The sequence below is a fragment of the Cicer arietinum genome, chromosome 3, assembly GCF_000331145.2.
Source record: "Cicer arietinum cultivar CDC Frontier isolate Library 1 chromosome 3, Cicar.CDCFrontier_v2.0, whole genome shotgun sequence".
Lineage (NCBI taxonomy): Eukaryota > Viridiplantae > Streptophyta > Magnoliopsida > Fabales > Fabaceae > Cicer > Cicer arietinum.
In genome coordinates, this window is record NC_021162.2 from 50034734 (window position 1) to 50052820 (window position 18087).

General features: G+C 28.6%; 2 protein-coding genes across 2 annotated transcripts; both read right to left on the reverse strand.

The window, feature by feature from the left end:
* Positions 1-2130: 2130 nt before the first annotated feature.
* On the reverse strand, positions 2131-3966 carry LOC101507381 (uncharacterized). The gene has a single exon (XM_004514980.4). The coding sequence runs from the start codon at positions 3721-3723 to the stop codon at positions 2413-2415; it is 1311 nt and encodes a 436-aa protein (XP_004515037.1). The 5' UTR covers positions 3724-3966; the 3' UTR covers positions 2131-2412.
* Positions 3967-13879: 9913 nt separating this feature from the next.
* Positions 13880-15425, reverse strand: LOC101507062 (wound-induced basic protein). Its single transcript, XM_004514979.4, has 2 exons — positions 15271-15425; positions 13880-14140 (listed from the first exon to the last, which is right to left on the reverse strand). Exons 1-2 carry the CDS (start codon positions 15339-15341, stop codon positions 14068-14070), a joined length of 144 nt encoding a protein of 47 aa, XP_004515036.1. The 5' UTR covers positions 15342-15425; the 3' UTR covers positions 13880-14067.
* Between the last annotated feature and the right edge of the window lie 2662 nt (positions 15426-18087).

Consider the following 18087-nt stretch of genomic DNA (forward strand, 5'->3'; position numbering starts at 1 on the left):
TTTTCATAAGGACATAGAAAAATTTAAAAATACTACTAATAAAAATATAATTTTTAATTTTGATCGAATTATTATTTTTCTAACTAGAATATACAAGGAAATAAAATAATTTCATATACTTTTTATTAAATAATCATAACAATTTTTTATAGAAAATATATAACTAAATGGGTCACACAATTTGTTGAAATAATTTCATATTTTTGATTACGTTATTTTCATTTCAACGAGCTTCAAATTACCGAAATCTATTTTTTGTTTAAAGCCGAATGTTTGAATTTTTTTTGAAACAGAGTACTTGATGATGTGATTTTCCCACCACTTTCAAGTTGGTTACATGTTTGTATTTTACAAGAGTGAGATGAAAGAGAAAATAGACAGAGGATAAATGGTTGATGGATCCAAAAAGAGAAATTATGTTAGACAATAGCATAGATCATAACCAAATTACTCAGCGAGTAGTGTATTATTGAATCTTTGCCGATAATATAAATAAATATTTTCAGTTGATTAATGATATCCATACTCGATAGTAGATTAGTAAGATTAATATTTTAATGCTGTTTATTTAAGTATTAATATTTTTTATAATATAATTTTTTGATTTTTTTATGTAGAAGAAATGATAGATAAATTAACAAACAAATGAAAAGTTTTGGTTTAAATTTGAGATATAGTATCAAATATAACATTAATATTTTTTTTGTTATTGACAAAATAGAGAATAATTCTACATAGTTGTAAAACAAAATTAATTTTTTATTTATTTAAAAAATATATTCATAAATACTCACTAATAGTTACACGTATACTTAAAGGCTCACTAAATATTTATTTAATAAATATCCGCACAAATATAGATTGCTATATATATATATATATCATTTATGGATTTATGGAATGTGGAAGGGCTACTCATCATTGTCCTTTTCTTTATGCTTTTTTTATTTTATTTATTTATTTTTATTCTTCTCCAAATTCTCAAATATATAATCTTACTAATAACGGTCATGATTTTTATTTTTTATATGGTTTATTAAAAATAAAAATTAACTTCATTATATTATTATTATTCCGTTAATTTATTTAAAGAGTAATCACATAACTTATTGATAAACCCTAATATGAAATAGACTTTAAAATAAGTCCAAACCGAAAAGTATCATAAGTAATGAGCCAGAGATTGAAGAGAGTTGCATTGGAAAAGATTTAAATCCACAACCACACTGCAATTACAATTAAGTGTGACTATAAATTGGCCACATTTGTTATTAATTTTCCACAACAAACTGCAATTAATCACAAGCAAGATTAAATTCATTAATGTAATTTTGTACTTATTTTTGCTTCTACTCTGCTTTGTTGGGTAGCAATGACAGCCAACTTCATGATTGAGATTTATGACTAAGTGAAATACTAAGAAGATAACAACTACTTCAATGCAACTTTAATACTGTCCGAGTACCTGATCTACAATTCACATCATTGATTTTTTCATAGAATTAAAAGATATGTTAACCGTTTTCTTGCGTTGGATGTGTAACTAATTAACTGTTAGAACAAAATAACATGTTCTATGTTTTTTTCTTTCAAGTCTACCTTACGGTGTAATAATTATTAGATTATTTTATAGTTACAAAATTAATCTGTAAAAAGATATACACACTTTTTTTTAAACTATTTGTAGATTTTAATATTAAGTTTAGTATATCGATAATTTGGTGCGTAGTCAAAATTGATAGATTTAAAATTATAATAGATTTTTATATTAAATTTTACTTATTTTTTATAAAAACGACTTGTAAAATGGTGGGTGCTGCACCTTACAGATATTTTTTCAAATTTTATATTTTTCAACGTGAAATTTGAATTTTTCTCAATAATAAATAACTGTTTACAACTCTTAGTCCTACAGAAAAACCAAGCACATGCATGGTCCTCAAATAATTATTAGGAAAAGCATGCATGTTATAATGATTATTTTAATAGGGCAAATGCCAAAGCACATCCAATGATGCATCAGAAACATAGTTGCTATAAGATTCCTCTGGTTGCTTGAAGTATAGTCTTCACTGCACACTTTGACACACTATGTTGGATGAAGAATGAATGTGTTATGTTAACCCCAAGTCACATACAAGAAGCTTTCTTAATTAACTAAAATTGAAGAACATACATCATTATATAATTGGCACGCAAAATATTTACTTCTTATTATTAAAGAAATGCACATTTCTTTAGTTGATACACATAGAAGAACATCTGTTAAGAGATGTCATTCTCTTAAATAAATTTTTGTATCTCGAAAGATTAGTCTCTAAATTTTGATTGAAGGATACCTTAATCAGCGAAACAGAAATGCACAATTTCTATACGATCTTATCAAAAGTTCCAAAAGATAAAAGAAAAAAATCAATGGTTATTCTTCTTTCCATTCTTGCCTACATGATGCAACCATCCAATGCCTTTCAAAGCTTTGGAGAATTTAAGAAGGTTAGGCCTTCCCATTCCCAAATTCATTTTCCCAGTTGAGAATTTCAAAGCTTGCAAACAACACAACTTAGCTCCTATCTCATCTTCGTCCTCATCCTCATCCTCACTACACTCAACTTCACTTTTCTTCCCTCTCTTAGTGTTACTTTTCTTCATACCAACAACCTTATTTGATTCTTTCTCATCATATGTTTCCCAAAGCATATCCATTCCTTCACTTCCATCACTATTATTGTGTCTTTCTTCAAAAAGCTTACAAGCCAATGTCCTTCTCCATTCTTTTTCCACTCTCATTGAACCAAAACTTCCAAGATTAGTAGAACAAAGTTCTCCACTATCATTCTCCTTAATATTTCTCTGTGGACTCTCAAGTTTTTTCACTTTCACTTTTGCTACAAAAGCATGTTCTTCATCACTATTACCTCTCACTTTATTTCCAAACATGTCTCTATTACTTTTCACTTTGGATCCACTTCTAATGGACCATTGTTTTTCACTTTCTTCAACTTTATTGAATTTAGAATTCAATAATAGTATAGTCTTTTTGACTTCTTTTTCTTCTTTTTCACAAGACACATTTTCTAACTCTGCATATTCTTGGAACAAGCTTACTAGTCTCTTAACATCAGAAACTGGCTTAATGGATTCAACTTCATGATCATCAACTTTCTCAACTTGGTTTTCAATTTCATCATCCAACTTCACATTTAACTCTTCTTCCACTTCACTTGAACATTCTTCTTCATGTGCTTCTTCAAAAGCTTCTTCTGATAATTCTGAACAATCTTCCACTAATTTTGGCTCATGAATTTCAAAGATTGAAGCTTGGAACATAACCAAGTATGCTTCCAACTCATCAACCAAACCAAATTCATCATCTTTTTCATCAACTTCAGAAACAAACCATGCTAGAAAATTTTGAAAAGTAGAAAGTAAAAAACAAAATTTGGACTCAGAAAGCTCATAACTAGTAGTTTTGGAAATACCCTTTTGATGAACAAGGTTGGGAGTGAAAGTGAGAAGAGCAACAAGGAGAAGAAGGGTAGTAGTGATGAACAAAGGAGAAAGAAAAGAGAGAAGTTTAAGAATATAAGGAGAAAAGAAGAGAAAGTAAGAAAAGTATAAAGGGTGAGAAAAAATGGAGAAACAAAAATTGGACAAGATAAAGAATAGGTTACTAGAGAACTCATTGTTGTTGTTGAGAGTGTTTGAGAAAGATAACTCACTCATGTTTTTATTTTGTTTGGTTTCTCTGTGTTGGGGTTAAAGAAAAGAGAAATAGAAGAAATGGTTTGGTTTAGTAGAAAATGAAAGCAGTAGGACTAGGAATGGATTTTTGTGATGATTTTGTGTCTTTGTTTTGGAAAGAGAAGAAAGTGTTGTGATGGAAGTGAGTGCGGCGTGAATATAGGGAAGAGATTGGTAAGAGAGAGTAAGGAACAATTGTATTGATTTGTGATGAAAAAAAAGCAGCTTTAGAAACTTTTCTGCTTTATTTCTTGTCTGTAACAAATAACCAACAACCGAGTTACCCACCACTTTTTGTTGTTGTGCAATCACTACAATAACAGCTAGGAACATTAATCATATATTTACTTGGATGTAGAGGCACAAGTGTACACTGATCCCACTAGAGGGTTTCCATTATAACTCCATCTTCATTTCTTTTTATGTTTTAAAGTATTTTTATCTTTTTATTTTTATTTTTTTATGGTTGAGATTCCACAATACGGTAATGTCGTTGGAGACGATTCATTCACACTTTGATATAGTCATTTTTTTGTGTCTTAACCATCTAATTTCTAGTGGAATGATACTGTAATTTGGAGTTGATCGGAAATAAGTACAGTGACAATGAGTTGATGATAGTATTTTCTTTCACTTCTTTGTTTCAATTTGATGTAAGAAATAATAAGTCAGATGAATTCAATGTAAGAAACTATATTTTTATTGATTAGTTTTCTTCTATTCTAATGTTCGTATGTTAAACAATGAGGAAATTATCCTTTATGCAAAATTAAGTATGTAATCCACAAACTGTCGGTATGAAAGAGGTTTGAATCTTGATATAATAAGTAGATTGAATAGGTTGATTCTTATTTCTCACTAATAGATTATGTTTTATCTCTTTTAGGTCATCTCTTATGATATGGCGCCTTTTAAGTAATTTTGAAAATTGACAATGACGTATTTGATGTTTATTGTTTTATTGTTATGTGTGTATTTGATGATATGTATTGCTGAAATTTGCGATACATGTGTTTCTTGTCTTCTATTTACAATGAATGTGGATGATGAATGTCTTTATTGTGATGAAATTGCATTATGTTCCATTTTCTTGGTATAATAAACAATTAGTATTAGGAATTAGTTTAGGATAATATCGAATAATCGATTAGGGAGACCTAATAATCAATTAAGATGATGCCCACACGTGTAAAATGTTTAAGTTAAGAAATAATTGATTAGTAAAAGCTTAATACGCGATGAGGATAGTAATTATAATTTAATACATACTAGTTTTAATGTTAATCAATTAGTAAGAACTAGATAAACGATAAGTTAGGTTAAGTTAGAATGATAAATTAAGTTCTTAATTGATTACTTATAAGGATTTAGACGTTAAGTTATAGATTGATTATTAGGATTAAGTTAGTAATGTTAATAATTTAATTATGATGTGGATGTTGCTGATAAATGTTAATCTCTCTTAACATGTTTAGTCTCAAATACAAGTTGAGCATTGTTAACGATGATTGTTGATGATAAAATTTTGTCATATATGTTATGTGTTGCACTATCAATAGTTCTTAATAGTTGAGTATTGTTAACATACATAAGGACGTGATTGAGAGTTATAATCGTGATATAATCAAAGCTTGACGATTAAGGAGACCTTGGGGACATTATCATTAAGAAGATTTTACAGAAATGAGCAAAACCACTAGAGTGTTCTACTGAATACTGAATTTGACTAAACGCTCTTGTTCATAAGGTGATAGATGACTTAACTATCCATATGACCTCGAAGCTAAAAGGATCCAATTTGGAGTAGTTGATGTTTAAGATTTGTGTCGTGTTATCAAGCATCTATTAATATTGCTAAGTGCTATATGTTATGAATGTTGATGTTCATTTAACTACCTTACTTCTATTAATTAAATCTTGGAGAATACCAAATCACATTCGCTTGTTTTGCATGTGGTTTTTTGCATACTATGTGTGTTTATAGATGATGAAATAGAAATAGATGAAGCGATTGTCAACGAGGATGAGACAAAGTGATTGACTTATAACCAACACAATAGATAGCTATTTACTTACGTTGATTTGTCTATATGTTGATCGACCAATAAATTGAGATTGTATAGAGTCAACTCTTATTAGTGTGACCAATTTATGGTGGAACTCTTTTGACATATGTTATTTTCGCATATTTTCGAAAAGTATATCTTTCAATGGTTGATTATGTTTTAGGTTATGATCAATGTTTTTTTGTTGGTATTTTTATTATATTTATGCTTTAAAACATTTTCAAGATATAGGATTTCACAAATAATCTATGCAGTGGCGGAGCTTGAACGAAAATGTTGGGGAGACCAAGTTTTTAAAATTTTAATTGATAAATAAAAAAATATAATATAGTTTTGTATATAAAACTTTTAAATTGTAAATTTATAAAAAAATATATTGACGATCAACTCTTAACCTTATAAGATAGAGCTAATAAATCAAATTTTGGTTGACAATTTTTATAATTAAAAATTAGTTTATAAAAATCTATTTGTTTTTCAAACACTAAATTTTTATAATTTAATTGTTAAGTTTTGTCAATGTAAATTTTTTTACACTTACATCACAATCATCCATAAGTGTGACTAGGGGTGGGGATAGGCCAAACCAGGCTTTAAAAGGCCTGAGCCTGACCTACAATTTATTTTTTAGGCCTAAGCCTGACCTACGACCTATCATAGGCTTTTTTTTCGGCCTGACCTGACCTTTTTAAAAATCTGGTCTGACCTAGAAGCCTATTTAAAATAATTTTTAAAAAATATGAAACAAACATCATTTAAACCCTAAAAAATAATTTTTTATGTCAAATAATATATATATTTTTTGAAACAAACACACTCATTATTACCTCTTAAACAAATATGGAAGACTACTGAGTGATTGACTAATTGAACAACTACTAAATGTGAAATGACTACCAAATATGGAATGCTATCGAATATGGAACAACTACTGAATATGAAATGTTTACTGAGTAATTGTTTAATTGATAGAGTTTAAAATAGGAAATAATATTATTAATATAATAATAATAAATAATATTAATAAATAATAAAATATATATAGACCGGCCTGTGAGGCCTAATAGGTTTTTTTATAAGTTTGACCTATTTAAATAAATAGGCTTTAAAAATGGCCCGAGCCTAGCCTTTTTATTAAATAGGCCAGGCCAGGCCATACCATAAGTAGGCCAAGCCATAGGCCCTTGACGGACGGCCTAGCCTATTCCCATCCCTAAGTGTGATTTTAAAAGTAATTATAATAAAAGTCAAATTATTTTATTATTATGACAGTTATGATTAATTACCAATGTAAAATTCTTTACATTGTCGATACCATACAATAAGGATTTGGTTTGAGTATTATACGGTCTATTTTAAAATTAAGTGAAATTATATCTCAAATCAATAAAGGTCGAATTTATTGGTTTAGTTTATAATTACAGTAGTTATTTTTGTATAAACAATTTTCTCCGATTTTTTTTTATAATAGATATTTGAGTTATAATTTGGTCAGTAAAAATTGATGTTATTGGAACACAAAACTTAACACAAAATACAATATTGTGTAAAATAAAGACGATTATGTTTTGTATTTATATTTCAATACACATTATTGTATTTGTATCTCATTTTATGTAAAACATTATTTCAATACATTATTCAAAAAATAAAATAAAAATAATAGTATTTTTTAAAAAAATATTGGGGATTTTGGGGTGGTCGTAGCCACCCTATGTCTCCATGAAGATCCGCCAGTGAACCTATGAGTCTGGTTTACAAGGGTTCTTAGAGCCCTTGTTATAGAATAAAAAAAGAGAAATTTTGCATTAAAAATAACAAACTTTAAGTTTTTAATAAGTTGAATACAACCCTTTCAATAAAAACATTTTATACTTAAGAATATAACTAATTAGGGTTGCAAAAGGGTAAGGAATCAATCATTATGGTGGAAAGATATCATGAGAGTAAGAGTATTCCTACAAATTATTTATCGGGTCGATTAAATAAGAAGCATAGAGATGATAGAGATACTTCATTTTGATAGGATCCTTGGATACCTGAAGTTATGCTTAAAGAGAGATTAGAACGGTTGTGAGGTTGTAGAAGGTATGGTAGGGGCTCGAGGAGAGAGTTGTTTCATGAGAAAATGAGCTGATACCATTATGTATGGTATGTTGAGTTCAAATGTGAGTAATTAGTCTCACATGGATTATAAATGGGTTAAATATTGGATATATAAGAGATATGAACTATATACCTAATGCCTTAAAGTATTAATTAGGTGGAGATGTAATATTAAAGTCTCATGAGATCTTGAAGTCTCCAAACTCTCCAATAAGTGATATTAGAGTCTGATCGGCTTGGTGGGGGAGCAGAAGTGGAGGCGTGTCTTGTTGGTTGTAGCACGGGTGCAAGTATAGGATGTATGAGATTCACATTTGATATATAAGATAAATCAATCATATATCTAATATTTAAGATTTTGAATAAAAATTTAGTGTCAAGTTCATTTTATATAAAATAAGGACCAAAAATGCATTTACACAAATTTAGATGAATTCCTCGCCTCTTATGGTACAAAAGATGGAACTTTTAGTGATAGAACCAGTTTGAATAAAGAGGGGGTGGTCTATAGGGGTTGGAATTGCACATGGGAAGCTACTCATTGCTACTCAATTGTATCTCCCTTCCTTCAGTTCACTTTTTCCCTTTCAATTAAGGACCATATGTCTGTGGTTACACTTTTTTCATGTTAGTATAATATTTGAGATATTTTTTTCAACTGAGTTAATGTACACGTATGATATAAATGAATATAAAATGATCTTTGAATTTGCAATCACAATCCTTCAATTTGCTATATCATTTTTATAGTTTTTGAATGGAAACTGAATCAAGGAGTTGTGATTTATTGTCAGGAATTTCTCATTTTCTCTTAGTATATTTATATATATCGACATATTTTTGGTTTACATTTGTTTTCTCTTAAAATGTTCAAACATTAATTATTTATACATGATCCAATCCTCTCAATTGAAAAGAATCAATAAGATTATTTTCTTGTCTAAATTACATTTGTGGTCCCTTAACTTAATTTCAGGTAACGTTTTAGTCCTTTATCTTTTTTCCCGATTTAATCCTTTATTCATAACAATATCAAATAAAGTATGCAAATATCAGTTTATTTGAAGATTTGCATTACGAATTTGATAAAATTTGTATTATATTGAAGAATATAATTAATTTTATGAGTTTTGATTGATTTTTTTTTTGAATTTTTGTATAAAAAAGGATAACATTGTTGAAATTTTAAAACATAAAATATCAAATTGTCACTTAAAATTAAAATAAAGGACCAAGTCGGGAAAAAAAAAGATAAAGGGCTAAAACGTTACCTGAAATTAAGTTAAGGGACTACAGATGTAATTTAGCATATTTTCTTTTTGCACGGGTATTCTCGTCTGGGTTTGTATATCTTTTTATTCAACAAACGTCTACATATATTTTACTATATTTTTTAGAATAATTTTATTACGATTCATACTTATTTATATATTATTTATATTTTCATACATTTACCAATAATATAAGAGAATTTGTGGTATAAACAAATATATACATATAGAAATAAAATTATAGACAAACTATATGTAAATTGTTAGAAAAATTATAAGTTATTATTTGTGGATAAATTTGATTGTAAGTAAGTAATTAGTTAATTGAGCATTGTATTAAGTGAAAAATAGTTAAGGATAATTTAAGAATTAACAATAGGCCACACCAAATTGAAAAAATATCACTTTTATTAGAGTTATAGGAAAAGATAAAAAGAAAGTAAAGGGATTTAGAGATAACAAAAATAGAGAGTAGTAATTTAAGAATAAGAAAATAGACGATACCAAATTTTAAGATGAAATCATTTTTTTAAGTTAAATTATTATTTTAATAAAATTTTATTTTATTTTATTGAAAAATTATTAATCTTATATAAAATTTTATTTATCTTAAATTTTTAAATAAAATTTCAAATCTTATTAAACTTTGATAAAGGTATATCAAATTTTAACAATAAAACTTTAATAGACAATTGATCAAATTTAAATCTAATATTTTTAATATAAATCAGACACCCAATTCATAAATAGGGACTGACGCAATGTTGCACCAAATTAAGCAGATGAAACACCCAATTCATAAACTGAATAAGCAAAAATAATATAGGAAAGCTATTTGGTGCAATGATGTAGCCATAGCAGCAAATGTCAACCTCCAGAAGTTAAAAATAATTATTGCCTTTAAAAAAGCTTTTAGACCGACACAAGAGAAACATAAAAACACACAAACGGTGGATAAAGTGCCAATTAAACACTAGTTTCAATTCAACCCCAAGCAAACTAAAAGCACAATTGGTAAAAGGAGGAAATAAAGGAGGACCAACTCACTAACACGTAACTCATGCCTTGTATCACAACAATTTTTTCGAGTAGTTTTAATATACAGAGTACATATGTATATTTATTTTCTAATGAGTGATTGATTATATTTGAATACCTATTACTTTCTATCGAGCAAATTATCAATTTGAGATTTAAAATTGTAAACGTCATCTAAAATATAACCTCAATTATCATATAGAGACATTTGACGTCATACAAAATTGAAATTCTATTTTACCTCGACATTTTGTATGGTTATAATTTATTTTTCAATGTATGAAATCCATAAATCATTAAATTTGAATATCCTAAATTCTGTGAACATCATCTCTTCTTCTCCAAATTAATTTTTTCTTAATTTGCAAATCTTGAAAATGAGAGAGAGTGACGTTACATTCACAAACGGCACATGAACATATTTTTAAGAGATGAAAAGAGTTCTTTGTTTCCTTTATCGTTAACTGCAGAATCAATCACTCTTTGACCAACTCTCTTCCTACAAATCATGGCTTACCACCTTACTGATGACATCATTTATCCACCATAACAAAGCCTCAATTTTCTCCATAAATACTGATTAAGAGGTGCTTGTAATGCACCATTGAGAGAATCAATCACTACAAGTCATGACTAATTGTAAATCAATCACTCTTTGATCCATTCTCACTTTACAGATTGAGAATTTTTTCAAAGCTAAAGCAAATTGAGGAGTTGAGTCTCTAAAATTATTTTTTTAGAAGATTTGAACAAACATGGTTAAAGCTTCTGAAAGGGAACAAACTAGACTTAATCTCAAATGTCTCCTTGAGTCGTGGCAAGACTTCCGATGTGGCATAGCCATGGTGTCACATAATGTAATATCTCATCACTTTTAGCATAGTAGTTTGATAGAAGTCTTACTTTGACCGACATATTTCAACATAAGATAGATTTTACTATTACATAAATTTGACATCCATTTTGTCTGACATTTACAATTTCATGTACCAAATTGAAAGTTTTCTCCTTTTTATTGTATACTTATTATTTGTTAAACTGTTAATTTTATTAAACATTTCAAATTTATTCAGCTAAATTATTTGTTATTCACAAATAGCTAGCATATTCGTTATCCCCTATAAGTTCATTTACTATATGTTAGTTTCTCTGTAAAAATTTGTTTTTTACTAAATGGAGCCTTAATGCTATATAAAATATCAAATAATATAAGGCACAAATATTGTAATTGTGACATGAAATATGAGACAAAAGAAATATCAATAAAATTGTACCGTACACAAATCAAATAATTTATCTAAAGTGGGTATATATGGAAGGTCTCATTTAAATTCAAGATAGGTATAATCTCCCTTAAATTCTGTCCCACACAAGGTCTCACTTAAATTTTAAATTTTATGGTACTTGTGACAAATGATAGTGTAAGTTATTCCTTTTCCTTCCAAAATGATGCACGTTGTAGGGTTGATTGACCAAGTCGGTTAGCTAAAAATTCTTCCACACAAAAGGTCTTACTTAAATTCCATGTTACTTGTAACAAATGGGAGTGTATTAATTCATAACTAATTCATAAATAAATAAAAAAAGTTATCCTTTCCCTTCCAAAATGATGCACCAAAGTTGTAGGGTTATTTGACCATATCGGTTATGCTAATAATTGGGGAATCCAAAGAAACCTAACCTTTTCTTTTTCTTTTCAATTCATGAGATCAATAAACAAACTTTCTTAGAAAATGTTCTATTATTAATATTGGGTATTCTTAATCAAAATTATAAAATTTGAGTCTCTAGCATAGACCTCTTAAAAGTGGATCAATGGTTGACCCTTCGTTTTTACAAGATACATCAAATCACACCCATATTGAAGTTTGTTGGATTTCTCTTTCAACCTAGATGAAATCATGCATTCAATGACTCACAACCGCTTCCATAAACAAAATTTTATTATGGGAGTATAAGATATTCTAACTCATTAAAACAAGATCCAAATTTTAAAAGATATATCATTGGATATAATCACCATGACAAGTGAGCTTACTCCAAGGTTTTTATTTATTTATTTAGAAAACCTACATCTCACTACCATTAATCTTATAAATATATATAAAAGTTGGGTCAATAAAAATTAACGTTTTGATTTAAATTTTACACTAAATATTTTTATTTTTGTTGATCGTACTTTATCTTATATAATCAGAAATAATATAGAAAATCTAACATTGAAAATAAATAGAGACATAGAGTTAAAAAAAAAATTATAAAGAGTTACCTTTACATTTTTAAAAGCATTAGTTACGTTACGTATACACATCTACTCCCTATGAAATGGGGTAGCTGGCCCCACATTTTTTTTATTTAAAATTAACTAGTAATTGGATATTTTCATCTTTTGACCCTACTTAAAATATAGTAATGTCCCACAGTCCTGTCAATGACACTAACATTGTCAATATAGTTCTTAATTATATTGAAATTGCATACAAGTCCTTAATTGTCTCTCTTTTTTTTTTTTTAATAATTTATGAACTAAATTGACTAAATAAAAACATATTTATTGACTAAATTAACTAATTAAAGAGAAAAAAATTTCACTCACAATTCTAAAAAAGAAAACTCCATTTCATCCAAATCTATCTTTCTTAATCATATGGGGCACATATTTAGGAGTCATGTATTGATTGGTAGGAGAAAAAGTCCGCTTTGGTCAAGACACGTGAAATCTAAGTTATAGAAAATCTTGTTATCTTTTCAGCACATCAAAGCATACTCCAATCATCTAAGTTATATAGAAAATCTTGTTACCTTTCCAAGGCATCGAAGCATACTCCAATCAACTTTTGGAGATTAATAAGTCTAATTTTGTTATTCTCTTGTCAATGATATTTTTTTGTTTCTTTCAACACACGTTTAATGCACTAAATCTAGCAAACCCCAATAGGACTTTTGGAGCATTAGATATTGCCAAAAGAAGTCATGAGTTATTATCAAAGTCCAATTTTGTTCTTTTATCAACGATATATTAATTTTTCTTTAGATTTTCTTACATATGGTTAATCTCCTATCATCTAACACTCATGATTTCAGCAAGCACACACCTATCTAATATCTCCTCCCCTCTCAACCAGCATACAACGCAGCTCCAAATTTTTTACACACAGGAAAATGCAAAACAAGTGATCCACAGTTTCGTCATCAGCAAAATACAACACAAAAACCTACTGATGAGGATAAGATATCACATCCTCTTTGGCCAATGCCAATGCCAAAAACAAAATTCGATTACGTCAAATTTGTGAGAGCATGCAAAAGAAAGACAGGGAAAAATATTCAAAATTGCAGGAATGATTAAGCATTAATTAATTTTTACAAAATAAATTCAAAACAACATATATTTGCAGAGACCATAAAACACAGTTAGGCCTCAGTACTGTTATTATTTTCTAGAAGGATTGTCCTCAATAACTTTTAAAGGGAAAATTAAAACATCCATAATCTTTTAAAATAAACCACAAAGTTGAAACCAAAAACCATTTAACAAGTTAATGTTCCCCAATAAAACATCTGTTTTGAGAAATAATTGTTCAATTTTTTTTCCAAAAACATACTAAGAAAACCCTTGCTTGCTTTCACGTAGTAATTTAAATATTCAAACACAACTTTTAAACGAGTAGCTTCATTGCATGTATTGTCAAAGCCAAACAACCAAATCAAACCATTACAATAACATGTTCTACAGTCACCACACCATATTTAACAGAAAACAACCAAAAATGTCTTCCATTTTATAGCACCAGTAAAATAACAAAATACCATGCTATTTCATTATACATCTGAATAAGCTGTCATCACTCTGTCATAACAGGCTTGTTCTCGTTGGCCTTGAATCTCTGTTCTCTTGGCTTCTGTTCCTCGGTTTTCCTGACATACAAAACAATAGTTTGATTATGATCTATCATTAACATCACAAAAATTTAGAAAATCAACATGAGTGTAATAACAATAACCATAGTATATTTAGAAAATGATCTATCATTAACATCAAAAAAATTTAACAGAAACAATCTCTATAAATTTTCGACAAAAGCTTCATAAAGTGATCATTTTATTCGTCTAATAGGGGCTAAGGAATTTATTTAATCACACGATGATATGCAAATGACTCACATTACCAATGACAAAAAAACATTCATTTCATGCAAGCAAGGCAACAATGGGCCCATAGAAACACATACACAAAGTCAAACCAACAAGTAATCTGCACAACTGTATAACCATAATACAATTGCAAAGCATTATATTCAAAATCCTTGACCAACGAAACTGGCTACAAGCACAAGAACTTGAGGAAAGAATGGGGACAACGATTCAGAATTCTAGTAATTCAATCCAAAATTCCAAACTAAATTTCTCAAAATCCTGTTCTGAATTTCGGACAGTCTTGAGAGGAAAGGAAAACAAATCTTCAGCTAATGTCAAGTGCCACATTAACCTTTGTGCCACATTTAAACTTGTTCTCAATTTATTATCGGTGCCTATGTGCCAGTATAAGCATAGTATCCACTGTCAGTGTCTGTGCTTCAGAATTGAACAGGGTTATCTAATACACAAACACCAAACTAGAAGCCAATAGTGATGGCTAATTCAGGTGCTTGTTCATTCATGTGCAGCATATAGGGACACATAACCATACAGAATTAATATTCAAATAAAAATATACCTTCTCTATATATACCACAAATAATCCCCTAAATCACTAAGCAAATCTATATGTCATGCTAAGCCACATGCCTAATTGTTGAATAACACAATAGGTGGTGATTGAAAAAACTCAATTAAATTAATTTTACGATGACATTTAATTGCTAAATGTTTTATTACAACAGTTTCGGATATGAAAATGAGCATATATTAAAATCATAGGAAGACAACAAAAAATGAAAACTTCAAAAAATAATCGAATTGGAATATAAAGACCAAAATCCAATCTTATATAAAATTTGAACAATTAGGAATTTATCATAATCAATACTAAGAGAAAGAAGAGAAACCTCTTATCGGAGGAGCCTCCCTTCTGGCTGAGGAAGGATCGGAAAAGAGGAGAGTTAACGTCGTAAATCATCGTGTCTTTGTTTTACTTTTTTTTTCTGATCGAGAAAATGAAACCCTAGTTCTTCTCAATGGTATCACAGTTTGGGAAACCTTGCAGATTTTATGGTATGAGAATCAAACAAGTCGGGTCTTCGGGGCACCATTACGAGGGTGATATTCTTGGATTCGGGTTAGTTGATTCAGCTTGCTTGTAAAGCCCATATTGCTTCTGTTATGGCCCAATCAAGCGACTATATTCTTTGCACCCCTTTTATTATTGGTATTAATAAATTAAGAAAATTTACTTTATGATGCCTTATTATCTAAAATTTACTATTATTAGTAATTTGTAATAAAAAATTAAGAAAATTTTAGACGTTATCTTTTTTAGTTGTAATAATTTGGTACTTTTATAAATAAATAAAAAATTAGTCATCTGTCTTTTTTTTCTTTCTAAATTAATACTTTATCTTTTAAAAGGTGCACTAGTTAATCATTTTTTATTTTATATTAAAAAAATACTGAGTTGGCAAGTTACATAAGAATTTTTTAAAATTTTTGTTAAAAATTTAAAATTTTGAAATGAGTTTAAAGGTAGAACTCTGATTGTGTTACATTGTCATTCAATTATAATTATTCAATCTACCTCATCATATTAAACTATTGAATATGTTGTCAATGTAGTAAATTATTATTGGTTGTCGGTAAAATAAATTTACATTGTCAATACACATCATTTAAATCTTTAAGAAATTCATAATAACATTAATCATATTTATATATCTTCATATCAAAATCCAAAAAAATAAAAATAAATAAAACTCAAAAATAAAAACATACAATTGAAACATAACCTCAAAATTTAAAACAATAAAAAAAAAGACACAAAATCCAAAAAATACTATCTCTCAATTTACTAAATCTTTCAAAATCAATAAAACGATACACAGATAGAGAGTAACGTAGAAAATAAGTTTTGTTTAAAATAAGGTTGTTTTTTTTAAATCCAAAAATATCCATGAGAAGTGATTCTAAGTCTTTCATTCAACAACTGTGTTTAATAAAAATAATGAGATACATAGATGTTGTTTGCGCACACACACTAATTTATTAAGTACAACAAGGATATTAAGGATTTCAATTTAATTACACATCTTTTAGTCGTACAAGACTTGATCGTATGTCAAGAAGAATCAATATGATGGATTAAAAAGCAACATTATTTTGAACGTAAGTTGTGTTATGCGTTTTTACCGCCTCTATGTTGTTTCTTTGGTCTTGAAAGTATCAATAAACTAAAAATGTATGTTTTTTATTTTTATTTTTATTTTGAGTTTTCACTTTCCCTAAATTTAAGGTTTATATTTGAATTGAACCTGATTAGAATGTTCCAGATCAAAATATTCCAATTCCACAAGCTCCAAGGAGCTAGAGAACAATTATCGATCACCCTCAAAACTAAACTATTGGTAGCACATTTGATGGTGTAAGAACAAGACTATTATTCAGAAACAACAACATGGCTATGATATCACATATTGGACCTAAGTCTATAAATGAAGCCATCGTTGATGAATCTTGAATTGATGCCGTGAAAGAAGAACTTTCTCAATTTTAAAGAAACAAAGTTAGTAATTTAGTTCCTTTAACTCAAGACAAAACCATCATTGAACAAGATGGATCTTCATAAGGTTATAAGCAATTCAAATTTTTGTTCCAGTAACAAGGTTATAAGCAATTCAAATTTTTGTTCCAGTAACAAGGTTATAAGCAATTCAAATTTTTGTTGCATATGTAGCCTATATTTGCATACAAAAATCTAAATGGATGTCAAAAATACTTTCTTAAAATGATTTTTAAATGAGGAAGATTTTGTGAAACATCCACCTGAGTTGTTGGTGAACACAAACCAAATTATGTTTTCAAACTAACCAAGGTGATTGGAAAAAAATACAACCTAATAACACATGCATCATGCTTAACTAAAGCAATAAAAGAAAATACTATACCGATAATAAGCGCATCAGAACACATATTGTATTCTCTATGAATATCATAGATGTGGAACTGCATTTGTCTTGTAAGAGATATACAATTCAACCACCTAGTCTTCAATTTCCATGGCGCAAGATTTGAATTATTGAAAGATTTGACGATCGTTAAAGAATCACAATCTATCTAGAGGCGAAACTTTAGAGTGAGCGATCTCAATAACATAGATAGTAGCAGAAAGTTCAACATGAAAGAATGTATTAACACCCAAGTAATCCGAGAAGAAACAAGCAATAACTCCACTTGAAGCTCTAAAAATAGCACCAATAGCAAAAAGAACTATTATCTCTAGGGGCGCCATCGATATTACATTTAATCCAATCACAAGGAGGCTTCAACCAAATAACTTGTGTAATAACAAGGACTTTAGGAGCATGACAATCAATTGAAAAGTATTTAAGAATAGAAGATTCCTGCATTGATGAAGATGTTACACTTTTCGAGAATCTGCCTGGCAGAGATACAATTGAAGAAATATGGTGGATAACGCATTGAATGGTAACCTACTTGTTATTAAAATTTAGTAGATTAAACGTAAACCAAATAATCTATATAATGTGAATTATAACAGAGAGGATGACATCTTCCTATTGAGAATTCCATTTTTTATTACATATCACAAGAATAAAAAAGAAGGAAGAAAAATCAATCATAATATGCAACACATAGGACAATCAGTTCCATAACTGAGTAGCAAAAACATAGTCAAAGAAAAGATGACTAGT